Consider the following 27,924-nt stretch of genomic DNA (forward strand, 5'->3'; position numbering starts at 1 on the left):
TGAAATCAGTTATTCAAGAATCAGAAGCAAGATGGCTGATCGCCACATTGATTGTAATTATAGTGCACCACATACCACGAAACGTAACCTCTAATAGTGTAGTATAGTGATAAACAGTTACTATTACTATTATACTCGACTTAAATACTATAAAAAACGCGTAAATTATCCCGAAAAGTAGTTCCGTAAATTTCGTTCTTTATATTCTCGTCTGTACAAAATGGCGTCGTTGCTTAATTTTGTCGTGTACCACAATGTAAAAGTTCGAATTCATACGTAATTAATAATTATTTACCAAATTTTCGGATATGTAACGATATCCGTACATCTTAGCATTAATTATAAATATTGTATTATAATTTTTAAACATAGCAAATCACAAAAAATCGCCCTGAAGCAGTCGTAGAATGCGAGAGGTACGTATTTATACTAGAAAAAAGTTCATTTCAGCCCTTATTTCAACGAAATTGCATTCCCTTATTGTTCTTTATGTGTTCCACAGCTGCTGCGTCAATGTGATTTCAAGGGCGTGGCGTTCTAAGAGGAACATATTCTCAACTTTAACATCTTATTGCCTTGTTTACAAATGGTTTTTTCACATTTTCGACCCTTATTTAGGCGAGTTCCACCTTTTTCTCGATTTAGGGCGATTCTAGAGGGTTCAGTGCATCCTGGAAGGCCACAAGTTTGAATTTCTGAGATGGACCCATTTTTGTAATTTTAAGCTAAAGTTTGTGCTTTACAGAACGATAACCTTAAACTGAGGTACGGCGGGCATGTCTACGTGGTTTAGCATCCTTCTTGGGCCATTTCAAAGGTCTGCTGTCTTTCTTTAAGCCTCCAAAGCTTCCCCAATGTATTTTGTGTATTAATTTAGTTTAAAGACATTTTACAGTGAGCTCCCGAAGATGTGCTGATGCAGAAGTAACTGTGTGTTGCGGTTTTTGTTTACTTAATGCCGTGATACTGAGTTGAGGGTGTGGGAGTGGTATTGTGAGAAGCTTTGCAGGGATTTTCTGATTCGTGTACTTAAACTTGCTTTCGTTTCAGACCAGTGAACTATCCGAGTTCGAACATTCCGGTTCTGGCAGTGATAATGAAAGCAAAAGTGATTCTACGTCGAATAACTCCGGTTCGGACAGGTAATGTGACAATTCGCAAGGGGGGGTTAGTATTAATTGGTTCGTCTCGCCGTAGTGATTCGAGCTCGTCCTCATCTAGCAGCTCCGGTTCTAGCGGTTCAAACAAGGAAGATAAAACGTCGCCGGCCCCCAGCAGTCCAACTACCTCTTACTCGAACGCGTCCCCCGAAACCAAATTTAAGAGAAGCAGTACAAATAGTAATAAAGAGGTAGGGTATATTATTCATTCGTCGCTTATACTTAATTATCGTGCTCGACTGCTGATTTAAGCTGTAAAGGACGTCGAAATGCGCCATTGTGGAATCTATCATTAGAACCACTAATTCGCAACCTAAGAGCGAATCTGTTAATTACGATTGCGTTATGAACCCGTTAGGCATTTACAATTGTCCAAAGACAGAATTCGGTCTGTTTAACCAGGTACTCCGTGCGGTCAAATACTGATACTAAATGGCTGATTCTCTTATTTTATATGTACATTATAAAACAATAAATAAAGCGAATTTTGTTCTCTTTATACACATTCCGTGCCTTCAAGTCTCGCTAGAAATTCTTTTTTGTGGTTGTAAAGTCAAGTAAGACTCATCTTGGGCCTACTCTTAGGAGGGGGAACAGGAACATGATCAGTTGATTTGGTGCTTGTAATTACAGTGTCTAATTCTATCTCAACGAGGGGTGTGCCACTTAAGTACGTGTCAGATAAATTTAACGGTAAGATATAGTTAAATATAGCTATAAATATTAAATGTTGTAAGTAAATAATAAACTATCAATTTTGTGGTACTGTACTTGCACAAGCCTGATTGTTTGAATAGGGTACCATAACATTTTTTATATAAATCGTGTATTTAGGGGCATAATTATATTTATTACAGCAAATGTCCACGTGAATTGCATCAGTTCAGCTAGGGGTTTCAGCTCTGGGGATAAAGACCACTAGACAGTTGTGGTTTAAGTTTGCCAGGTAGGGTTAGTGGAAGGATACGCTTGTCAGTGGGGGTGCGAATCCGTGATAGGTTTTACATTCTTTTTTCTTAAGATAGTTGAGATCTTCTTGGCGAAGTGAAACTGTACAATGTAAACCTTTTTTTTGTTCGCTTATAGTATGCGTTTTGGAATACCCTGTACATAAGTTGCTAACTTTTGAATCAAATCAGGTGCCATATATTAACAGTAAACTGCTTGATAATTATAATTAAAAAAAAAACGTGTATCTTTCCAAATATCCAATTATATACAGTGTGTTACAAACAAAAGCGACTTTCTTATTTTGCCAGGGGGAATTTTTTTCAGAATTTCAATCAGAGAAATAATTTACCATCGATTATGTGCATCTTTGCTCAGATTTTTCTTAGCTCAAGCTTAGTGACGCTGAAGTTCAATAATGAGGAGCTTATTTTTCATTCTGATACTCGCTCAAATAAGGTTCGCTTATAAACTCAATATCGTTTTTATGGTATTATTGAGTAATGGGCTGTTTTCTAGATTTAAAAAAACATATGTAGAACACATCATGTATTCTACTGGTGAAATGGAACACCCCGTATATACAGAGTGTTCTTAAATATGATGTAAGTCTGGAAAGAGCTAATTGGTTGGCTTATATTTTGACTAAATGTTCATAATAAACATAGGTCCGCAACCGCTTCCATACCAATCTACAGGGTGTTTAGTCGTACAGTTTTTGAGAAATTTTTCTCCAATTTGAAATACGCCGAAAGGATCATGTAGTAGTGAGAATCTACAGGGTGTTGGTTCGCTACTGGTAGATTGTAAAATAAGAAATTGCTTTTCTGGTTTGTTTGAACACTTTTTGTTCTGTTTTATTTGATTTTGACGGTTTATTCGCCACTGCCCTTAAAAGTTAAAGCCGTGATGACCCGGTTTTTGTAGCAATGATTTTTTACAATACAACAATTTTAAAAACAATTGTTGAAAGTGACCTCCAACCCTTATACATGCATTCGCCCTTGATGCTCTTACATTTTTGAATATTTGTTCTACGATTTCAAGTGCATTTAATATTCGATTTTGGAAGTCTTCAAGCACATTCTCTGGTGTACTAAAGATTTGATTTGCCCCTATAGGAAAAAACCTAGACTATTTAAGTCAGCGGACCTATGGTGATGACTAATATTTAAGTGTTCACTGATTTTTCTGGTGCTAGTGTCTGGAAGTTCTTCTTCTTCATTTAGAACAGCTTCTTCCATCTATGGTGTTCTAACACTACGTGGTCTGCCTGTATATCGTTGGTTTCTACAAGACACCTATGAATATTTGAGAATATTTGTTGATTGCTAAGCGCGGATTCTGCAGGTGTGAGAGAAACACTAAGAGGCAAGCTCTCTGTTACGGTTACGCATGTTATTGGTTCTTTCAATTTAATTTGAATGCGATCAACAGAAGTGCGAGAGAGAGAGCTTACCTCTTAGTTTTCACTTTTCTCTCACCTGCAATATCCGCTCAGTCCATACTATATGTCGATGATTTCCATTCGCGAAAACCACGGATGAAATGCAACACCGCCATTTCAGAATTCGTAAACTTTGCCATTGTTATGACTTGTGAGTTTAAATTATTATTAGATTATTATGTAATTAGATTTAACGAAGATTTATAACAATTTTAAGTCCTACACTTTACAATTTAAACCTTTAATTTATTATCTAAACGAGTCTCACAAATGTCTCTCTTTGACCTAACAAAGGCATTTGACTGTGTGAGCCACGAGTTACTGATCAGGAAACTTGCGAAGTATAAATTCGATGCGACCAGTATAGCACTAATTCGTTCGTACCTCAATGATCGTACCCAATATGTTACACTTAACTCACTTAAATCCAAGAATGCAGCCGTGAAGATGGGTGTTCCTCAAGGATCTGTATTGGGGCCCATCCTATTTCTTGTTTTCATTAATGACCTGTCATCACTTTCAACAGCACCACATCAGTCCCTAACTCTTTTTGCCGACGATACCACCGCCCTTACTACAGCCGACAGCAAGGAACTCCTGAGTAAATCGTCTGAGAAGCTACTGTCAGGAATAACCCAGTGGTTCACGAGCAATGGTCTAAGTACTAATGAACTGAAAAATCAATCCCTGTTACCGGGCCTCCATGATACAGATAAATCTCCCCCAGTGAAACTGTTAGGTATATATATCGATGGCAAGCTGACGTGGGCAGAGCACGCCTTGTACCTGTCCAGTAAACTGTCTAAAATGAACTACATTATAAGAAATCTAAAGCCTAGAGTAACAAAGCAGGTCTTACTACAAGCATACTATGGGTACATCCACTCCACATTAAGCTACGCAGTACTGTGTTGAGGACATTCCGCCCATGCAGCTAAAGTGTTTTCCGTCCAGCGCAAGTGCATAAGAATCATTGACAACCGCAAATATAGAGATTGTTGCAGAACATCCTTCACCAAACTTAACATCCTTACACTCCCATGTATATTTACCTGTCTAACACACGCAAAGAAGGCCCTTCCAACCCTTCGTAAAAACAGTGATAAATATCATTACAATGTACGGACTAAAAACAACCTTGTCGAAGACTACTATCGGACGGTAAAAGGACGAGATATTAACTATTTCATGAAGAAATGTTACAATGCTCTTCCTGACTACATCAGGGATCTGGAAGAACAACAATTCAGAAAAACAATCAGAGTGTTCCTTGGTGCCAAAGCATTCTACAGCATCGATGAGTACTTGAACTACAAGTTTGATGGCTCCGAATAATAAAGTGGCAATTGTGCTTCCCTATACTGTGACGTGTGGAAATATTTTCTGTATAAACCCCACCAATAAATATTATTATTATTATTATTATTAAACATATACAAACACAAGATACAATTTCTAATGCGAACTGTCAAAACTAATAAAGACAATAAAAAGAGATTATCAAAATAAAGCCAGGGTCTACTGGGCCATTTAAAAAAAATTTACTTTAATATAGCCAAGTACCGAAAATGGATTGATATTTTTTTCTCGATAATGGTCTCAAATACCAAAAAAATTACAAAAAAATTTTTATTTTACAATCTACCAGTGGCGTACCAAAAAAAAAGTTCAGGGGTAAAAAATGCAACATGACCCTTGAATTATTTTTTATTTTATTTATTTTATGCCTTTATTTTTGAGTGGGCGGGGTTTCAGCCAAGGCTGCTCTTCCAACTCAACCATTTACAAATATTCATGCCCGAACCCGGATTTGAACCAGGCACAAGATTCAAAGAAAAAATCTTGAAATTGTAACACTTACCTTCTATCAGGAATATGGTAATTTACCTTAATTATTTAATGCTTTGTATCTCCGTAACGTAATAATAATAATAATAATAATTTTATTTGCTTATTTTTTGCATTTAGTGCATTTTGCAACTATGTTGGAAGGCGCTATTATGGTTACTTTCTCCGTCCATCCGTCCGAGCCCTTAACTACTCCTACAGTTTTCAAGATATTTAGTTTGTTCTTTTTGCATTCGGTCTCTTATAGCTCTGGCACCTCAACCAAGAAAAATCTTAACTATTAATGTGCTCACACTGCGCAATGTCAACGCAATGTAGACATTTATTTGAAATTTTAACCACAGATGCTTCTAGTAAACATAAGCATATCACACTTTCTAAAAATCAGATGTGCGCATGTGCAAACTGTGAACTTTCTTTAGAGATATTTTTTTGAAATTTTAACCGTAAAGGCAATCATATCGCAGTTTCTTATTTATAAGAGTTTTTGCGCCATAACTTTTGTGCACATAGTCTGTTACATGACCTTTCGGGAAGTAATAATAATAATAATAATAATGCATTTATTGAAAACAACTTAACTTAATTATACAATTTTCAAGATATAATAAACAAAACAAAACACTGTTCAATTCATGCAAAATGCGTAAAAGTTACTCGCCTTGAGTAATCGACACTTTAAAATTTATATAAATTACCCCATTTGTTTATATTTCAACATCATTTTCTCAGTTAGAACGAACGAAATACTGACCTATCTGCCAATCCTGTAAAAGTAAAAGGAATTCAGGGAAGCGGCACAAAATGGCGCATGTTGTGTCGAACGCGTGAAATCCGTTTTTTCTAAAGAAATTTGTTAAGGCAAGCAACCTTATATTTTGATTTGTTGGTTGCAAAATAGTTCAAATACTTTGTGGAGTTTCGTGGAAATTATACTTTTTGCCTCGGGTTCAAAAGACAGGCGCCAGAGGTATATAGTCTGAAAGTCAAGTCAGGAGTTGACTTGACAACTAGTTTTTTTGGAACTCAAGTCTTCAAATGAAGACCTATATTAATAACTATTGTACTTCTAAAACCTCCAACCGATTGGATCCGCCTTTAATTTATAGGTAGAGTGCTAGCATAAATTATTCATTCTTTCTGAAAAGGCTACATCTTCAAAAATATTACACCGACTAGTTTGTATACTGCTGCATTGATACCTGATTGTAGTAGTGGGGGTACGTAAAGACCCTTAACGTACCCCTCCCCCCCTTAAAAAAAAGAACGAATGCTTACGTAATTTTAAACTCGAAAAATTGTAATATATTTGTTTTTAATTTTTTTCTCTACCAAACTTCTTACTTTAACTGAAATTAGCGTAACTGCTTATTAACTACATCCATACATTGAACATTTTGTCTGAAACACTGGATATATCTTTAAAAAAAGGTTTTTTAGAAGAGTCTTTATGGTATCCAAGATTGCTGCTGTCTGTTTCTTCGAGATCTCAGCCCCTGGCCCACCTAGAGACTTGGGGTTTTCACTAATTGATAGCTGGTATGGTCTGTATCCGAAAGGGATTTTTTAATAGCAACTACTAGTTTCGTTACATATGGAAATTTCAACATAAAAATCCCTTTCGGCTTGGCCAATCAGGTGTAGGTAGATTTCTTTATCCGCATTAACATATAAATGTGTCCACCATTTTGTTCCAATATGGCGGAATTGGCTGCTTCATTAACTTACACCAACCTTTAAAGTTTGGTCGAAATCGGTTCATTATTACGAAAGTTAGTGTTTCTTGGAAGTGATACCAATAGTTGTTAATTAATTTTATAATTTCACTAGTTTGCATTAAAAAAACCCTTATTTTTTGTTAGTAATATCACAGCAATTTGAATTTTAACATTTTAACCATAGACGCTTCTAGTAAAAACGAGGATATAGCATAAATTAAATGTGCGCATGCGCGAATTGCGCAACGTCACTTTTCTTTCTTTCTTTTAAATTTCAAAATTTCAACCATAGATGCCTCTAGTAAAGAATAGCGCACCGATCAATGCAATTACTCACCTTACGGCGGAAATCTTTTTACTTGTTTAATATAACAACATAATATGCTGTTTCCATTAAAAAAAAGTATGTCCCTCTTGACCATGGAAAAATACGCCACTGCCCACAAATTTAAATGGTACATTATTATTTTCAGCTGCTAATGGCAATATACTTTTTGTTTTACATGGGATACAGTCTTTATGTGCGGTACTTTGAGATCAAACTGCATTCAATAAAGTTGAAGTACAATAAGCAAAGATTCATTATATACATTTGTGGTTTTTACAGCTTTTTTAATAGCGTTCCATCTCGAAGCAGAATGTGAATGTTATTGAGGCGTTTTTTGTTACAGTAATTGATGTAGAATATTACCTACTCACGAGTCATGATCACCTTCATCAAGTACGTGATTACATACAATAGCATGATTTTGTTTAAAATCTTGATCTGGCTGATGTCCAAGTAAATTAATGGCTTTTATTACTTACATCAGATGCCCACGTCCGTTTACTTTTTTTAAATAAATGTGGAACTTTGTGCAAGATGAGCTTTCCGGTAATTTGCCAGTAAGTAAATAGCATTCGTATTCTAAGGCTGCGACCATAACGGCTCCTTTGTAAAAGGCAGAGTCCTTGTTCATTGCGCTAGCTACTGTGCACCTAAACCTTCAAGAAGTTCAATTTCTCGGTGCACCCAATGCTAAGGGCCAGGCGCCGTTGTGGCCACGCGTATTTGAAACTATGACTTGTTTTACTTCCACCACATTAGGCTAGATGCAAGTGTTGGTGCGGTGCGTCATTGTGGACGTTGACTAAGAGATACAGGCCGAAGATCAGTCTTACTTGAGGTTTACAATTCACATGGCGGAAACTTTTTTATCTCATCCAAATCTACCCACAAGTACAGAGAGATCATTAATCATTGACTGCGTCCCTCTTATGAAACATGACATTTGCCGCAACACAAATGATACTGTAGCTATACTAAACATAACCTTAAAATGCTTATTATACATCCATTAGTTTTTCCACAAGCAACAATTCCTGTATCGTCAAATCGCTTAGCTGCACGAAGAATGAGGCGGTGTAAGTGCTCGTAATCAACGACAAGTTCAGGATGTGCCTCTCGAAATTCCTTCCCGCACAGGCGAGCCGAATACGTCCTCAGTTTCTGTTGCCGTTGCGGAAATGGACGGCAAAAGCAGCTTATTTTCTTCCAAAGTAAAATGCATGTCGCAGTTGCAGAATAATACAATCTAAAACGATAAAACGCGAATGTCTGATTTAAAATGTAATTTACCCCCCTTGTAGTTGCAAATTGGTAACCTTGACAAAGGCTGTTTTGTAAAACGAAAAGATAATGGAGACAAATGGTTGTGGAAATAAATGGATCAAACGGGAGATGACGGGAGGATTAGATTTAGAGGTTATGTTTATTTAGTATTGGTTCAGCATCAGATGCGTTGCGGCAAATGGTTACTAAAATCATGTTCCATAAGAGCGGTACAGCATCCAATCCAACATTAATTTCTAGTTACCATCTCTCCATCCTTCATGTTTTTGTTCTATTTCTCTTTCTCCTCGTGTTAACGGGTTAAGTGAGAGGGGTATAAAAGTTTCTTTTTGGCGTTGCGTTCTATAACTAAATTTTATTGTAGTTATGTGGAAATAAAGTCATTATTATTATTATTTCAGTGGGATGACGGTTCCGACTTGTATTACGATGGCATACGAAGATCTTCACGATCACGAAAGGAACCAGAAAGGCTTCAGTTTTCGGAAAGTGAATCTGGTGACAAACCGAAGCACTCTAAAAGCAAAAGGTGAGGATCGCCGTTTTAGTAATATGTTTGCAAATGAGTGCTGTTTTAGTGATAACTGGAAATACAACGACGACGACAGCTCCTCGGAATCGGACGAGGAGAAGGAGAGACCTCCACCTAGCAAGCGCGTAGGGGTGAAGCGTTTTGTCCCGAAGCGTAATAATCATAAGTCGCAATATAGTTCCGAAGACTCTAGTATAGACAGTGACGACGATAATAAACGATCTCATTCTAAAAGAAAAATGGCTACGGTTAGTTATAAAGAAGCAAGCGAAGATGAGAAGACAGACTCGGAAGATCTGTTGGAAGTCGAGTACACCGAACCGGTCGAAGTTGTACCTGAAGAGAAGTGCGAGACGATCGAGAGGATATTGGGACAGAGGCGCGGGAAACGAGGAGGTTGATATCATTTTTATTAAAAAAGTCACACACAATATAAAAAATGTATATACAGGGTGTCCCATGCAAAAATTGCAGCCCCTAATTAATCACTTCCAAGAAAATTAACAAAAAAAAGCCTGAAACCTTTTACATCATTTTCTAGGCAATTTACAGCTCCCCCCCTCTCTCCTCAAAAATTGACTATATGACCCATCATATTATTTCAATTATTAAGGCCTGATATGGACAGGTGGAGTACCGTTTTAGCATTTGTGTGGATAGGGGGTGCAAATTATTGCATTATAAGTATAAGATTCTTAATGAGGGTGTTTTCAGTGACTGGTAACGCGACGACGATCTACGCGGTCGAGGAGAACGGCGACCCGAATAGTGGCGTCGACGTTAACGACTACGAGAACACGGAACTGCAGTACCTCATCAAATGGAAAGACTGGGCGCACATTCACAACACTTGGGAGTCGGAGTTCTCCCTAAAGGAACAGAAGGCGAAGGGACTTAAGAAGTTGGAGAACTTCATCAAAAAAGAAATCGAAATCGATCACTGGAGGCGGCACGCCACCCCCGAAGATATCGAATACTACGAGTGTCAGATGGAGCTGCAGCTTGAACTACTCAAAAGTTACAGCTATGTCGAACGTATCACTGGTAGGTTTTGCTTTTTGCTCCTTGTTATTGAAATTTTGCAAAATGGTTGATATATGGGTATTTTTTGGTCAGTGAAATTTTGGGAAAAAAAAGGTATGGAGAGCGCCTTTAAAAAATTACTATCATTCTTACTGTGTGTGTGTGTGGCGATTATTTCTACGTGAAAGTTGCAATAGTTCCGGAAATATTAGGGAATATTTGCATTGCTAAGAACGAATATTCACTCACCGGAAATTTAAGTGAATATTTTCCACAAATTTACGTGAACGTTAACAAGTATACGTGCAGTAGTTCTTCATTACTCAGGTAATTTTTAGGTCCGCACCATGGAATTTTCTCCATTTTTGTGAATTTAGGTTTTTGTGAAGTTTTTGAACCTTCATTCCTATTTTTGAATTTTTGACTTTATGATTTCTGAATTTTTTGGGTTTTGTTTTCAAGGTACAGTTACAGTTTCAAGGTACAGGTTGTGGCATATGAACCGAGAGTGAAAAGTTTTTCTTTTTTATGTATGTTAAATAAACAATTTGAAACTGTTTTTTTGTTTCTAAAAAACGTAACTTTATTAAAAGGTTGGAAGACTGTATTGTAATTAATAGATAATAGTATAATACATTTATCCAAAATTTCTGAATATTCGCAACGATAAATAAATTACGGGAATTTATTCTCAAAAAAATACTGAGAATCCTATTTTTGAAGGTCAAGTTCGTTTTGAGTTTGTTAAAAAAAAACAAGAAAGCAGTCACTGTTGTCTACCTAGTAAAGGTGATAAACAGTGAATGCGTGGCTTAATGTAAAAAAGTGCAGGTAGGTATATCAACAGTTATTGTAAACTAGTAGTGATACTAGATCTCAATATCCGTACCCCATAGAAGAATGGACTGTGGCTAAATGTTGCAAAAATTGTTCTTTACCATAAAAGGGGTGTAAAGAAATTTTGATTTTGGCAAAATTTGCTGTTTGTAGATTACAAGTTCTTTTATTTATTAACGAGTGACTCACCTTGTTCATGATTTTGGATTTTCTGCTCGTCCATCCGTCTGCCCAAATGATAACTCACGGACGGTTTTGAATTTTTCGATTCTGTTTTCAGTAGACAATGGTTTGAAATAGTTCATTGTTTCAAAACCAATGTTTTTGTCATGTAAAGATGCAACTTTGTAAGGCTTGTTTTGAGTTCATTAATTTTTGAGATATTTGCTTAGGTGGAACAAATTTTCTTAGAAATTCAAAGAAATGTTTTAGCTTGAAGTGATATTTACAAAAAATTTCATTTTTGCTAATCAACAACTATGTAGTAGAAATAGAACATAATTCATGTGGGAAACAAATTTGATTTTTTGTGGAATTTTTATGACGAACTTTTTTGAATTTGTATCTTGGAAATTTTTCTGAATGCAACTACATGCGCACTTGTAGACCTCTGGATTATAGATTAGATCATTGAATAAAAACACTATAAGAAGCCTAACCCCGTGGAAATAAAGCGCGACAGAGTTTGAACTGAGAATATAATGGGAACACTGTCAATAGAGTCGATTCTTGAACTGAGAAGAATGAGAATTTGCTTTCCTCCTATTTACCGCAAAGAGAGTTCGGTGGTCACAACCAATGCGGGTGCAAGGGGATTTGTGAGATTTGTCGCGCTTTCTTCCATAAGCGTTAGGCTTCTTATAGTGTTTTTATTCAATGATTAGATAAAGTTATACAAACATGTATTATGAAACAAAAATAATATATCGCGTGATTAAAATATCAAAGGTTAAAGTAAAGGTAAAGTTTTGAAAAAAATTCTTGCGCCATTTTTTATTAATAGTGTGACAATGGTTGATATTGTTAATTATTCAATTCTGTTCCTAATTTTTTGAGTACATTTACATACTTTTTGATTTTATTTACCTAACAAATTATTAACGCGCGGAACAGAGCTCTCATGGTTTTGGATTTTCTGTCCGCCCGTCCGTTTGTGTACATGATAACTCGCGAGCGGTTTCGAATCTTCCAATTCTGTTTGCAGTAATAGCCAAGGGACTAGCTGATTAAATTTTGGTCATTTAGACTTTCTGTCCATCCGTCTGTATTTGTCATTTGTCGCTATATTTACGGACAATCAAATGAGATATTTTCCTGTGATATAATTAAACAGTTGATTGAAGTATGGATAACATTGCTGCGGAAAATTGGTATGTGCAACTAAAAGAAACGAATGACCCTTGGGAAAAGATTGATTGAGAATTACCTTTTAGGAGATCATTGAAGTCCTTTGTCAATGTGAATTTTAAACAAGTGTAGTGGCGCCACCTGTACAGGATTTAGTGCTATGAAAAAAGTAATAATGTAAGGGTTTTTTTGGTTCAAACTTGGGTATAATCAAAAGTCAATTTCAGTATGGCGGTTAGGTATAAAAGGTATCGCACCTATCCTCATTTTTTAAATGTATTATATGTTGATGTTTTTCTCAAAAATATAACACATCAAGGATTATCAAAAAAGATTTAAATTAAATAAAATACAAAAGATTCATAAAATTATTAGATTTTTGAATTTTTAAATTTTCTTTTAAATTTTTGAATCAATGATTGAGACGGCATACGAATTAAAAAATTGAACCAGTTATGAAATGAGGCAACCATGATTCAGCTATTAAATATCAGATGTCGCAGCATGTTTTAAAATCAAAAGATAGTGAAGTATTATCTTTGTAGTAAATAAATTGTGCTGCCACATCGTGTCGAGTAGGTGGTACTATATCTACTTACACAATTGGTTTTTACATGTTGGCTTTCATGACCATGTGCACGTTCCTTTGCTTATTTTAACGAGATACAAAACAGCCGGTTGACATAGATTAAATTACATTTAAAGGTACACGCAAAACCCATTATGCACTATTACCAGAGGTTATAATTCAACAAATTCAACGCATGTTTCTTTGTTCAAATACTAGCCCTTCTGCTCTAGCTCTGCAGTCGAAATCGCAAATAAAATTTTTGACGTTCATTTGTTAATATTCTTATAATTCTTTGACGTGGTGAATTTAAAAGGATACATAGAGGAATTTGGTTTATTTACAAAAAACTGTTTGTTTTTGTTTATTTTGTCATACCTACAATTTGTAATCATTATTTTCACTAATACTTCATACTATGCGATCAAAAAAGAGTTGTTTTCGAGCAACCTTTGGCATTTTTGGTTACCCAGAAAATCGGCGACTCGATTGTCAATCCTTTTTTGATCGCTGGTTATATGAAAAGCTGGAAAAATCCTACTCGGGGGTTATCGGGGGCGTAGAGTCCATCTCTGCCCTCGAAATTGACAGAGGATGCCCAGGGGCGGCCCTACGAGGGTGCAGTGAAGTAAAAAATTAACCGTACCAAAAAATCGTTACTCGGGGCAATTCATGTTTTTTTTTACTGAAAATTCACCCCCGCCCCCCATGATCTCTACCCCTGAGCATCCCCGGAGAATTTGGACAGTAGATCTGGTCTCTGCCCCAACGAAGATAATAAATGCATTTTTTGCACCCCTGTGATTTTTAGGAAATGCACGTCGTAGGATAGACATAGGATAAGGGCAGCGTTACACAATCCTGTAAAATTTCCAAACTGTTTTAACTACCTGTCTTCTTTTTCGGAGGGTCGCCCACACACTTTCAAATCACAAATGTCATTTTATCTTAGTAAACGAGAAAGGAATGTTGGCATAGGTCGCGTTTATGTACTCGTCTTTAGACAAACAACCATTCATTGACATCATAATCGGATGCAGCAGTTCCTTTATAATATTTTTTACAGACGCGCGCCAAGTTAAGTTGTACCTTAGCGACATCTAGAAATAAATAGCTGCACTACTGCTGCTTGCCGCCATTGTGATGATGTAACTTTTTAAAAATGAAATCTTTGAGAATGACTCCTGGCCGCAATATTGGGTTTTAAATGACAAAACTTTCAATATTGAAAGAGGAGGAACAGTTTTACAGCGACTGTACTTTAAAATTCAACAATTGCTTAAAATAAAATATAAAATGTGCCCTCTTATTTTAGCAATATTGTAGTAATTACTGTCTTTTTAGTAAAACCTTTATACAGTCGCTCTAGAGTAATGTATGTAGAATTTATATTTTCAAAAACCAAGCTAAAAAATGATTGTATAAGCCCAGGAGTCATTCTCAAAGTTTGATATAATTTTACAATGCAATTTGTCAGTGGCGACCTCTATTGGTTCTCATGAATAGTATGCCGTCTTTTAATGTTTTTTTTGAAAAGAGAATTTAATCTCATCTTTTTAGATTAAAAAATACAGGGTGCTCTATTAAAAAAATGAGATTAGGTTAAAAAAAATTGAAAAGGATTTAAAAAAATTCAAATAAGTTTCACATGATTCAAAAAGATTTTTCAGAGATGTTTGCATTTTTATAATTTTTTGGAACAATATTAAATTTTTAATTGTTACATTTTTGAAAAGAGAATTTAAAGATAGGTTCGATACCCATTCTAAAAACCGCAGATTATTTAACATTCATTATAAATAAACTATTTTCCCTGATACTCGACCGTTTCCAAACTTATCAGCGACCCTGTAGAAGTTATTGGGTCTTAACCTCATTTTTTAAAACCTGTACAATTTTAATCTAAAAAGGTAGCAAATTAAAAATTCTCTTTTCAAAAATATAACAATTAAAAAATTCAATATTGATTCAAAAAGACAAAAGATTAAAAAAAAAATTTTTTAATTTGGAACATTTATTTGAAATTTGTATTTTTTTGAATCATTTGAACCAAAAATTGAGAGAAGAATTGAATAATATAGGGTACTCCATTTCAAAAAATGTAATTTTGGTGTGCTACAAAATAAATTTGTTTAAAATTGATCATTTGAACCTTTTTTTAAATTTCTAAAAAATCTTTTTGTAATGTTTTTGAATCTGGTGTTGCCTTAGAAAAAATGAGGTTAGGTCCTATAACTTCTTAACCTGACCCCAAATATTATTTTGAAAATAGGAGATTATTCAACAATCATAAAGAAACTTTTGTAATGTTCTGTATCAAATTGTGATTTTACCAGCTTAAGTTTGACCCAAAAAGAGCATATTACTGCTTTGATAGTATTAACAACTACTGAGGTACCCTATAAAAGGATCGAAAATGGTAAATCTATTGTACCATTATGGATATAAATGAACTGGGAGCAAGAAATAGAGAACACATTCGCTTTTGCAATGTTAACGTTCGTTTTGAACTAACATAAACACAAACGAGGGGCTAATTAGGGAGGTGAGTCTGAAGGGTTACTGAGATAATGAGAAAAAAACAATAAAGATCACTGGGGATTTTCAGAGCGTGGCGCATTTTGCCTTGGTTTTGATTTTAGCATAAGCGAACACTTAAATAAATACCGAACTGAGCAAGTGGACATATTATTTTTCAGCAAAATGTTGTAAGCCCGAAGGAGGCACGGACCTTTACATAAAATGGGAAAGCTTGCCATACGCGGACGCGACTTGGGAAGATTTGGGTTTAATTAGCAAGAAATGGCCGAAAAAGATCGAGGAGTTTCGGGAGCGCGAAGAGTCGAAACGCACCCCGTCGCGACATTGCAAAGCTTTAAAGTATCGACCTAAATTTCACGAGGTTAAAGAGCAGCCTTCGTACATGATGGGCGTAGACGGGGTTAGTTGGGTTTTTTCCGTCGTTCCTGATTCGTTTACGTAAACTTTTTTTAGTTGCTGGTTCTTCGCGATTACCAAATGGACGGCCTAAATTGGCTGATTCACTCGTGGTCCAAGGAGAATTCTGTGATATTGGCGGATGAAATGGGTCTTGGTAAAACTATACAGGTAATTAACTAATCAGTTGTAGTAGGAGTAATTTTTAGATTCTAATGGAAAGTATTTTTATTTATTCAGACAATTTGCTTTTTGTACTACCTGTTTCATACGCACCAACTGTATGGGCCATTTTTGTGCGTTGTTCCGTTATCGACGATGACTTCGTGGCAACGAGAATTTTCACAATGGGCACCGGAAATGAACATCGTTACTTATTTAGGAGACATTACGTCGCGAAATATTGTAAGTCGTTTTTCCATCGAAATTGGACACTTACCCAGATTTGCAGATTAGGCAATACGAGTGGTGTTACGACAGTTCGAAACGGCTCAAATTCAACGCAATTTTAACCACGTACGAAATTGTATTGAAGGATAAAGCATTCTTGGGAAGCCTTAGTTGGGCGGTGCTACTGGTTGACGAAGCACATAGGTAAAAATTAGTCGATAATTGGGGTATACTGAGTATAATTTCAGGTTAAAAAATGACGATTCTTTACTTTATAAAGCATTAATGGACTTTGACACAAATCACAGATTGTTAATAACCGGTACACCGCTTCAGAACAGTCTTAAAGAATTATGGGCTTTACTGCATTTTATAATGCCAAATAAGTATGTTGTTTTAATCGAATTGGTAAACGGTATGTAAAACTTGTTGCTCAGATTTCAGACATGGGAAGAATTTGAGAAAGAGCACGATAACGCCGCCCAGAAAGGTTATGGTAAATTGCATAGACAACTGGAACCTTTTATCTTGCGGCGAGTTAAAAAAGACGTAGAGAAGTCATTGCCGGCTAAGGTAGAACAAATTTTGAGAGTTGAAATGACTTCGATACAGAAACAGTATTATAAGTGGATACTTACGAAAAATTACAACGCCTTGAGGAAAGGCGTGAAGGGTTCGACAACCACTTTTTTAAACATTGTGATAGAATTGAAAAAATGTTGTAATCATTCTATGTTAACCAAACCTACTGAATATGAAAGTCAGTTGTCACATGAAGATCATTTACAAGTTAGTAATAAATTGCTATACAATGTTAACAGTTGTCTTATTTCATGTACGTTACAGCAATTGCTCCGTGGATCTGGAAAGTTAGTCCTACTCGATAAGTTATTAATTCGTTTACGTGAAACTGGTCATAGAGTGTTAATATTCTCGCAAATGGTTCGCATGTTGGACATTTTAGGAGAGTACTTGCAGTTACGGCATTTCCCATTCCAACGGTTAGATGGCGGTATCAAGGGGGAATTACGAAAACAAGCCTTAGACCATTTTAACGCCGAAGGATCTCAAGATTTCTGCTTCCTGTTGTCGACGCGCGCCGGCGGTTTAGGCATCAATTTGGCGACCGCCGATACGGTCATCATTTTCGATTCCGACTGGAATCCGCAGAACGACTTGCAAGCTCAAGCCAGAGCTCACAGAATTGGACAAAAGAATCAAGTGAATATCTACAGGCTGGTCACGGCGCGTTCCGTCGAAGAGGAAATCGTGGAGCGCGCCAAACAGAAAATGGTACTCGATCATTTGGTCATTCAACGTATGGATACGACGGGAAGAACAGTATTAGACAAAAAGGGTTCGACCAACACCACCCCGTTCAATAAAGAGGATCTCAATGCCATTCTCAAGTTTGGGGCTGAGGAACTTTTTAAAGATGATGACGATGATGACGAGGAGCCTAAGGTATGTGATCTTCTTAGTGGATGTTGCTAGGGGGAAACAAGTACCATTTTTGGTGTACATCAAATTAATTCACGTTAATTCTAATTAATTCACGTTAATTCAAATTAATTTACGTTAACTCAAATTAATTCACATTAACTCAAATTAACTCACGTTAACTCAAATTAATTCACGTTAATTCAAATTAATTCACCAAAAATTCAAAGTTGTTTCCCCCTAGGGATGTTGCATGCTAATTGCGAATTAATCCTACGCTTTCTCACATATAGTCTCGGACTGGTGGTGGAGCTATAATTGATGTGATGCTTCCAGTCCGGCACTGACTCAATTCAAACGTTTGTAGTTAGTATGAAATTAACAATTTAGTTTTTAATTATAGTGTGATATTGATGAAATTTTACAAAGAGCGGAAACAAGAGATGAAGGTCCAAGTATGGTAGGTGACGAACTACTGTCTGCATTTAAAGTTGCGAGTTTCGCCGCTTTCGACGAAGACAACGAGCCGTCTCCCGTGGTGCCGACCGCCGAGGACGAAAGTAAAGACTGGGACGACATTATACCCGAGCGGCTAAGGAAGAAAGTGGAGGAAGAGGAGAAGAGTAAGGAGATGGAAGATCTCTACCTTCCTCCGAGATCTCGTAAAACTCTACAACAGATTAATCAATCCGAAAGTGACGGCGAGGGTGGTAGAAAGAAGAGGAAGCACACGGAAGAGAGCGGTAGCAGTGGCGCCGAAGGCGACGAAAGTGACGACGAGAGGCCCAGAAAGAGAGGTCGGCCGCCTTTAGCCAATAGAGAACGCATTAAAAATTTCACGGACGTCGAAATACGAAAATTTGTAAAAAGCTACAAGAAATTCAGCAACCCGCTCAAACGCTTAGAGGCAGTGGCGTGCGATGCAGAATTACAAGAAAAGCCCTTGGCAGAGTTAAAGAAACTAGGGGAGCTTCTGCACGAAAGATGTCGAGCTTTTATGGGCGAGCACACGAAGGAAAACGACAACGCGCATCTGGAAGAAGGCGGCACCAGAGGGCGTAAGCGCATACGCGGCCCATCTTTCAAACTGGGCGGTGTCTCTGTAAACGCGAAAACAATGATGGCCTGCGAGGAGGAATTGGAGCCTCTAGACGAAGTCATACCTGAAAGCAGCGAGGAACGAAATAAATGGCTTTTCGAAGGGAAGACGAAACCATCTCACTTTGACTTCGAATGGGAGGCATTAGAAGACTCGAAACTTCTATTGGGAATTCATCAATACGGAATGGGGTCGTGGGAACAAATTAAAATGGATCCCTCACTGGGGATCGGTGATAAAATATTGTCTAACGACGATAAAAAACCTCAGGCTAAACACTTACAGCAAAGAGCCGAGTACTTACTTAAAATATTGAAGAAACAGTTAGATTTGAAGAAAGGAGTGAGCAAACCGAAACGACAAAGAAAACCCCGTGAAAACAAAGAAAACAAAGCTTTAACCAAGGAGATCGTCGAGCACGACGATATCAGCTCCAACGAAGATGCGTCCACTATTGCTACTCAAGCGAATTCTTCGAAGAAACCGATGAAGAAAGAAGATAACGACGACATTCCCAGTTCACTCAAGAGCGAGAGGAAGGAAAAGAAGAAGTACAAGAAAGAGAAGAAAAACTCGGGCCCTATGCATTTTACCGCGAACAACGAACCGAGGGCGTTGGATGTTTTAGGCGATCTTGACCCATCCATCTTTTATGAGGTGAGTTTTTTTTCGTTATTTATTTTTGTTATTTGCGCCAACAAGGTCATCAGAAAATTCTTTTGTGAAGGATTTCGTTAAGTTAAAGCGGCGGATTCAAATGTAGATGGTGTAAATAACTTGTTACCCAGATACAGTAGACCCGTGATTATCCGTGTGCGGGTTATCCGTGCCGCCTTTAATAACGATTAAACCCCCCAAGTGCCATCTTAAAATTCACAAAAATGGCGAGGAACTTTAATTAAGCGTTTTCAACAAAAAAATTTGCGGGAATAGCCAAAAATTTTGTACAATTTTAATTAAAAGTTATGTTACTTACATTTCGTCATTAAGTTGCAGCCGTAAAAGGTTATGTTGACTTCTTTCTCTACTAAATTGAAATATGCTGGTTTTAACATGTATATTAACAGTTAATGTAATAAAAGTAGTAATAATAGGTACATACAATACAATTTTAGGCTTAATTCCACTTATACACAAAGTAAGCGACACTTCCGTCACATGTGGATACACTTTAGCTCATACGTCAAAACTTGAATGCCTTAGAAAAGACCAATGTCAGACAGCGTTACATTTTGCATTTGGCAAGGATCGCTTTTTGCATATCGACCACGAGAGGAGAAACCGTATGAGTCGAAAGGGAAAGGGACATCTTTCATAGACCGTCTCTTTGTTAGCGACCGCCAATTAACTTCGAACACCTTTTCTGTATCAGCCGATGACTAGCATCGACCGCCTCATTCACTTGAAACGGTAAGGGACATCTTTCATAGACCGCCGATTAACTTCTAACGCCTTTTTTATATCAACCGATGACTAGCATTGATCACCTTATCGCTCGAAAGGGAAAGGGACATCTTTCGCATTGACCGCCTCTTTGTTAGCAACCGCCGATTAACTTTTTAACGCCTTTTCTGTACCAGCCGGTGAGTAGCATCGATCGCCTCATCACTCGAATGGGGAAAGTCTAATACTGATTCAATTTGAAAGACTTGGCTTCGATTAACTTCCGAAAATTCCAAAAAATTACACAATAGCACAAGTAAGAAAATCTGACATGAGGACTATATCTGGGTCGCACAAGGGATTCAAATAAACATACAATTAATCGATTGACAATGACAAAAGTTTATTTCGAAACACATGAAACAATTAACAGAAAGTCCCTGAAAGAAAGATAAACCTACAAAGCTTGTTTGGATATAATATCCTGCAGGCAGGTGGTCGATAATTAAATTTTTTTAAGTTTTTGTGTAATAATCCAAATAATCTGGTCGTAAAAGGTTTGAGATATTCAGACGCACTTATCAAAGACCCAACAACATTTCAGAAAACTTCACCTTTTTTTTTATTATTAAACGATACTCCACAAACTGGCTTGGTGAATAAGATGAAACAAATTTTCGTTGGCTGCTTGGACGGTAAACACTTTTAACTAAGCAGCCGACTGCTTTGTTTACTTAACATTCCAGTATAAAAAGGAACACCACTCCCACTATACAATATTGTTCTTCGGGAATCCCCAAACAACACCGCCAATCACAATTAGACTTGATAACGCCAAGTTCGAAGGAACACATCCCCGCTTACGCCGAAAAAACGCGCACATCTGATCACTCGTTATCTCTTAACAGCGATCAAACACTTGTCTTCCATAAATTTCGTCCGATAAAAACTCCTTATCGCAAACGACCAGATGTCCCTACATTACACAATTAGAAAAATAATGAGACACAAATTCAAACAGAATAAAACTATGTGCATATTCGTAAAGGATCCTCCAGATGTACGCTTATTAAATTGAAATATTGTCATATACCTACAGGGTGTCCGGTCTACATGACGTTGTTCACACAACAATATATACATACATTTGGATGATCTGTGCTTCGTCCGGTCCCGTGGAGCACGGATAATCGGGGTTCTACTGTGCATATATGTTATAAATGGGGATGCGATGCGGGTGGATAGTATTTTGCTTGAATTTGGCGGATTTTGGTTTGGGCTTTCTGGATAATTCGCATTTGTTTTATTGACGGTGTCTTATTTACTAAGGGCGTTCCAAATTCCAAGTGCAGTTTGGGGCTTATCTGAATACAGTGCCAAACTTATTTTGCTGATATAATTAGACCATTGCGCGCAGGTATAACACATACAGTTTCTAACCTCAAAATAAATAACAACAATCTATAAATAGTTTATACGAACTAAATATTCATACGTGCGATATTAATAGATATTATTAGGTGTTGTGACGCGCAAATATTTCCAAGCGAGTTTTGCAATATTTCCGGAAATATTCGCGCACCGGAAATTCTCGATAAACATTTCCGAAATTTCCAATTTATATTACCAGTTTTGAATCCGCCAACTGTCGGACTTCACGAGGTTACGCAAACGTGCTTCTTCTTTTCATTGCTCGGGTATCAAATTTTAATATTTGCACCATGGAATTTGGTTCTTTTTCGTGGGCGTTTTAGATTTTTGAATCTTCATTTTTATTTTCGAATTTTAATAGTGAGCTTTCTTTAATTTGTCTGGTTAAAAACGAAAAAAAATTGCATCAGACATACTTCATATTATATTGGTATACTCGCAAGCGGATATACCATGAATATTCGTATAATACGCAAAGATGTTGAAAAGGTTATTCAATGTTCAATAGAGGTTCCTACCATGTTGAGTACATTTCATCTGTACATAAATAAATTCTTTTTACTCCGAGAAGGTTTCTGTTTATTAATCCTCTGTATCTTAGTAACTGTTTTTACAAAGTACTTAAATGTTATTGGCAATGAAAAAAATTATTTTTGAAATCTCAGTTGTCATAATAAAAAAAAATTGTAAGAAGGGTCGACAAGTAACCTGTTTTTTTTTTTAATTTTTGAAAAAGTTTCCACTACAATTACAACTAAAATAATATTTACTCGTACAGCAGGGCGGGCCGAAAAAGGCGAAAAATTTTTTTTTGAAATCTCAGATGTCATAGTAAAAAAAATTGCAAGCAGGGTCAAGTAATCTGTTTTTTTTTTCAAATTTTTAAATACTGTTTTTAATTACAAACCAGAGTAATAATTACAGGTACGGTAAGGGCGGTTCGAAAAAAGCGAAAATTTTAAATCTTAGTTGTCATAGTAAGAATAGTTGCAGAAAGGGTCAAGTAACCTGTTTTTTTTTTTCAAAATTAAAAAAAATTTCTACTTTTAATTACAACCAAAATAATTACAGGTACGATAGAGCGAGCCGAAAAGGGCGAAGAAAAATTATTTTTAAATCTCGGGGGTCGACAAGTAACCTGTTTTTTGTTTCAAAAAATGTGGGTACCGGATTACCAAGCGCTTTTTAAAATCACGTTTAGATACAGTTCTTTACTTAATTTTCAACTCATTATTCAGGCAAAACTCTATTAACTTGGGTTCCAAATTAACAAAGAACCCACCCCTAGGGGGTTGGGTGCATATTGAGTTCAATCCACTCTCACCACTGTATTTTGTATATACATTTACTAAGTTACTACATTAGCTTTCCTCCATAAAACATCCAAAATATTGACTTTTATTCTCAAACAAAGGCAACATTTCTCTTGGATTTAATTTCGAACCTAATGAGTCAATTTCTAGAGTGTTCACCAAACACTTTGTAAGTTGCTTCAGTCACTAGTTTTACCCAGCTCTCCACGATTTGCGTGTGAGATGGAGGGTATTCCATACCATTCAGCGCACAGTAGGAATTAATTACAGTGCAATCTTGATAATCCGGCTGTGCTTTAGTCCGACACATTTGGTAATCCGGTGTCTCTGGGATGACAAAAAGATGTCATTTTTGAAATCGCAAGGTAACAAAAAAATTAATGATTCTTTCTCCTTGTGTGAAAATTACGTATTTGTTTATATTTTGTTGTTTTGTTGTAATTTTCTTTATACAATTTGTAAGCATTTTCGTTTTATAGTAAAATTGGTGTTTTTCGTATTACTCTCAATAATCCGGATTCTTTGATAATCCTGCGGTTGTGTGGTCCCATATGTGTCGGATTGTCAAGATTCTACCTTCCCGAAAACTACTGTCAGTTGCTGTTGGGATAGGGTCATCAATTCTCCATTATAGCTGGGGGGTATTCTAAACCCCCGGTGCCCTTAGAACTCTCATGTATGAAATATCTCTCAGAAAAGAACAATTTCATGGGTCTGAGTGGTATTATTCCATACCACCCAGACACAGAAGAAATCATTTACCCTTTTTCGAAAACTACCATATCAGTTGCTTTTCGGTCAACAATTCTACCTTAGATCTGGGGGGGTATTCCATACCTCTTAGACCCCTCGGTGCTACATTCTCCCCCAAAACGTTCAACCCTTACAACTTTCATGTATGGAATATCTCTCAGAAAAGAACAATTTCATGGGTCTGGGGGGGTATGGAATACTCCCCAGCACACAGCAGGGATCATTTACCTTATCCCGAATACTACCACAAGGGTTGCTTTTAGGATAGAGGGTCATCAATTCTCCCTTTTAATTCCCCCCTTCCCAGTAACGCCCGCGAAATATTGAGACATAGTTACAATTTGTTGTGCTGGTACCTATCGTTTTTTTTTGCTGTAGAAATTCTCGAGGTTTTGTGAATAATGAGTTGCAAGTACATCTAAATATGACTTTAGAAAAAACGACTGCATGTGTGCGATAGTGGTCTAGTGGCAAGGATGCTTCCTTGCAACCCGATGGCTCAGGTTCGATTCTTTGCATAAAGAGTTTTTTTTTTTCCAAAAATGCGTATCGCAATTCAGCGGAATTGGACATTATGCTATTTGTAGGTTGAAGATTGTCTTCTTGAATTTTTTTGAAAAACAAAAGTTGTACAAAAATGCGGCGGAATTTTCCCGAACAGATAACGCGTCTACTATTTATAAATACTCGCGCGGGCCATTCGATATTCGTCCGTGGGCATGCGGTGGAGCAGCCCTCGTTTAGATTTATTCTCGGAAGATGCTGAATATTCTTCAATATCATCTTGAAGGTTATCTGCGATCCACGTGTGATATTCATTAGTCTTGACATGATTTATATAATGTTGCCAATATTCAATTGTCACCTTTTTTGTCCTTACATCAGACGATCATTAATTTGTGCCTCGTATGTTTTTTGGAGTTATTTACAAGATGGCTACAAAAGACAATGATAGCGTTATAGGTAGATGCGTAAAGATAGTTAAAGGAGGTGTTTAGTCCCTAAGAGTCCATATTGCACTTGGAAGTTTGAACGCTCTATAGTGACGTTTTAACATACTAATTGAGGGGGGTTTCAAAAAGTACCAAAACTGACGTCAAATTTAAATTAGTTGCTGTTTTGGCGTTTGGAATAATTCGCTCCTGTACAATGCGCCTGTTTTACTTAACCGAGATCTTAACAAAATCAAAATGGCGGATTAGGTTACTTTGCATCTATTGAACGTTTTGAGTAATTCGTTTCTGTTTCGTGTACAGCGCTAAGTTTTATCAAGTCTCATTTTAAAGATGCATTATCAAAAATGATAATTGGGGGCTATTCGCACTTCTTCACGCGCGGGGCTTATATAATGTGGTACCATTTTAGTATGTATTACTAATTACAATCAAATTGGAAATTAGGTACCTACCTATTTCTGTTGTGAATCAAAGGTTCACAATGTCTAATCATAAGAAATGAGCTACATTTGGCCATTTTAAATAATTTGTACCTGTTCCATTCACATCGCGATCATCTTACTTACCAGTGATATTTTAATAATTTATTATTAATTAAATACAGTAAACTTTTGTTTTGTCCAGAATAGCCCCAAATTACTTTCATTGCGCTTGTTACAGGCAATTAATTAATGTAGCAACAGTACATTCTATTAGAAGTAGTTTATAGGTAATCAAAATTATCAATTGTTTGTTCCTACCCAATATGAAAAATTTATTTTCATTTATTTGTGTGGTTAATATTTGCGATATCTAACGTAATATAAAATATTTCATATCTTTTCGCACACCTTCGCTCAATCGGCCATACATTCAAAAATTGTAGGTACACAATTGACATTTTTAAAAATTCTAGTAAAATGTTTGTGCCAATTTGGACAATCTTAATATCCATAAAATTATTTAATTGTGTTCAATTTCTTTTATCGCTTTGTATGTAGATTGATCTGTAGCGCTATTCGCAATTAACGGGATTATACACGTACTATTTTGGTGGCCTTAATTATTACAGTTAATGCAATATTGTATTTATCAAACATATACAGTGCGGTTTTTTATTATTTATTGTTTTTTTAGTGTTTTATTTTTCAGGTAATATTTAAAAAAATATTAAAAATATAGCGCGATTGTTGATAAATGATTTGATACAATGTGATTTTTGATTATTTTTTATTTATTGCTTTTTTAAATATGGTTATTAATAAATTTAGAAAATTACTGATTTCTCATTAGTATATAATCAAACTCACATTGTAATTAATAGAAAATGGTTTTACTTTTTCAGGTAATTTTGTTGTCACTTTGCAAATTAAAAAAATATTAAAAATATAGTGCGATTGTTGGTAAATGATTTGGTATTATGACGGTTTTTTTCCTGTATATTTACTTCAAATGATCCAGTTTTTTTAAATGATTTTTGATAAATGACTTTGTATCTACTTTACACTATATTTGATTTTATTTGTTCTATCGATATTACAAAAATTTTTTTAAATATGGTACAATAGATGGTGGATTTCGGACTTAAAAAAATTGTTATTTTCCCAGTGTAAAGAAAAAATGCGACCAGTTAAGAAAGCATTGAAGGCATTAGATAATCCCGATCAGTCATTATCAGAATCGGAACAAGTCAATCACACTCGTCTATGTCTATTGCAAATAGGCGAGCAAATAAACACTTGCCTGAGCGAATATAGCGATCCCGAAAAAATAAAGGAATGGAGAAGGTAATTCAAAAAAATTAAACTTATCGCTTATCACACATTTTTACAGTAACCTATGGTATTTTGTTTCGAAATTTACGGAATTTGACGCGAAGAAATTATACAAACTCTACAAGCGCGCATGTAAGAAGAACGAAAAACCAGACAAGAAGAGGGAAGAGGTTAATATTTTAATTATCGCGCTTTTGGGGATATTTCAATTTTTTATTTCAGGGAAAGCAGAGCGCAAATGCGAACAAAAACAGAAAAGATGAAAGTGAAAAACAAAACAACAAAAGAAGACACGAAGATGAAAGCGATCGTGATCTGGATAAGGATTCCAAATCGCATTCTGAAAAGTAAATCTTTTTTTTTTATTAATTTTGTATTCTAATTTTCGTTTTTAATTTAGAAAAGAAAAACGCGAACGCAACACAGATAAAGAACGAAGTAAGAAAACTCGCGATGACACTTCCGACGAAAGCCACGACTGGTCAAAATATTCTCATAGAAATAAAAAATCTATGCCTCCCCAAAGAAACAACTTCTGGGGTAACCATGAACAATTTGAGCGCGGTGGTCACAGTGATGTGGAACGGTGGAGTAATAATCAATCTCGTGATAGGTTTAGTAGTGATCATAAAAGAGATAGGTTTGATTATCAAAGGCTGCCCGGCTATCATCGTGAAAGAGACCATGCAAGGCCAGTAGATAAACGGTAAGTTTGCAAAGTTTGTGTCTAGGGTCAGAGATTTACAGTTTTTGAAAAGTGTACCAGCTATTAAAGAGGAGTGGCGACAATACCCGAGGAGTGGTCGAGATACAGTCGCAGGTTTAAACTCGCGACCCATGTACAATGCTCACTACGGCCCGAACTTTGGTCCAACTTCTGCAATGTATCCCCCAAACGATCAGCCATTTCCCAGGGACCGATACTCACCCGGCGAATGGCGACCACCCGAAAGAGACTACCGTCGTGAATATGATCGGCGTCAACAGTAATTTAATGAAAACCCGTTATTTACGCAGTGTTAGTGATTTCGATGCGGTTAAGAATTTGGAAAATTATTTCAAAAATTTGATTTCCTTATTTATATAATCAAAATTTTGTTATACCTAATGTTTTTGAAATTTTTTTGATAATTTTTCAAATTTTTAACCAACGTCCGCATTTCATTACCAAAATTTTTATAGTTATGTATGTATATATATACATCCATACTTAAGAATCTATGCATGTGTGTGTGCATATAGTTGAATTTGTTCAATTCAAACCAGACTGGAAAGATTAAATGTATTGTGAAAATGTAATTCTCACATTGGTGTATATAATTATACAGCTATCTTTTGATATATTGGTGTGTAATTCCTTTAAACCTTTAATACGCCTGTTGAGAAGAAAAAATTTTAACTCCTATGGAGTGTTCTTGTAATTTATTG

The 27,924-nt window shown here is 36.1% G+C and overlaps 1 protein-coding gene across 2 annotated transcripts; it reads left to right on the top strand.

Annotated features, from left to right (window-relative positions):
• LOC116165523 (chromodomain-helicase-DNA-binding protein 1) lies at positions 1 to 27,839 on the top strand. Of its 2 annotated transcripts, XM_031480035.1 has the most exons (19): positions 3 to 416; positions 1,051 to 1,142; positions 1,198 to 1,351; positions 9,135 to 9,262; positions 9,312 to 9,661; positions 9,980 to 10,309; positions 15,740 to 15,981; positions 16,035 to 16,148; positions 16,218 to 16,382; positions 16,429 to 16,571; positions 16,616 to 16,753; positions 16,805 to 17,156; positions 17,214 to 17,831; positions 18,211 to 19,563; positions 26,330 to 26,508; positions 26,555 to 26,666; positions 26,719 to 26,843; positions 26,897 to 27,202; positions 27,255 to 27,839. In XM_031480035.1, exons 1-19 carry the CDS (start codon positions 408 to 410, stop codon positions 27,484 to 27,486), a joined length of 5,142 nt encoding a protein of 1,713 aa, XP_031335895.1. In that variant the 5' UTR covers positions 3 to 407; the 3' UTR covers positions 27,487 to 27,839. The 2 variants fall into 2 exon arrangements, with proteins under 2 accessions (XP_031335896.1, XP_031335895.1); XM_031480036.1 differs by lacking the exons at positions 26,330 to 26,508; positions 26,555 to 26,666; positions 26,719 to 26,843; positions 26,897 to 27,202; positions 27,255 to 27,839 and adding an exon at positions 20,022 to 20,487 and having other exon boundaries at positions 1 to 416.
• The last annotated feature ends 85 nt before the right edge of the window (positions 27,840 to 27,924 follow it).

The sequence above is a fragment of the Photinus pyralis genome, unplaced genomic scaffold (genome assembly GCF_008802855.1).
Source record: "Photinus pyralis isolate 1611_PpyrPB1 unplaced genomic scaffold, Ppyr1.3 Ppyr1.4_LG3a, whole genome shotgun sequence".
NCBI lineage: Eukaryota > Metazoa > Arthropoda > Insecta > Coleoptera > Lampyridae > Photinus > Photinus pyralis.

Excerpts from the sequence above, each read along its gene's own strand:
- LOC116165523 (XM_031480035.1), top strand. Across the intron at positions 9,263-9,311 it reads AAGCACTCTAAAAGCAAAAG|TGATAACTGGAAATACAACG; the intron begins GTGAGGATCGCC and ends GTGCTGTTTTAG. Across the intron at positions 26,667-26,718 it reads CAGACAAGAAGAGGGAAGAG|GGAAAGCAGAGCGCAAATGC; the intron begins GTTAATATTTTA and ends TTTTTATTTCAG.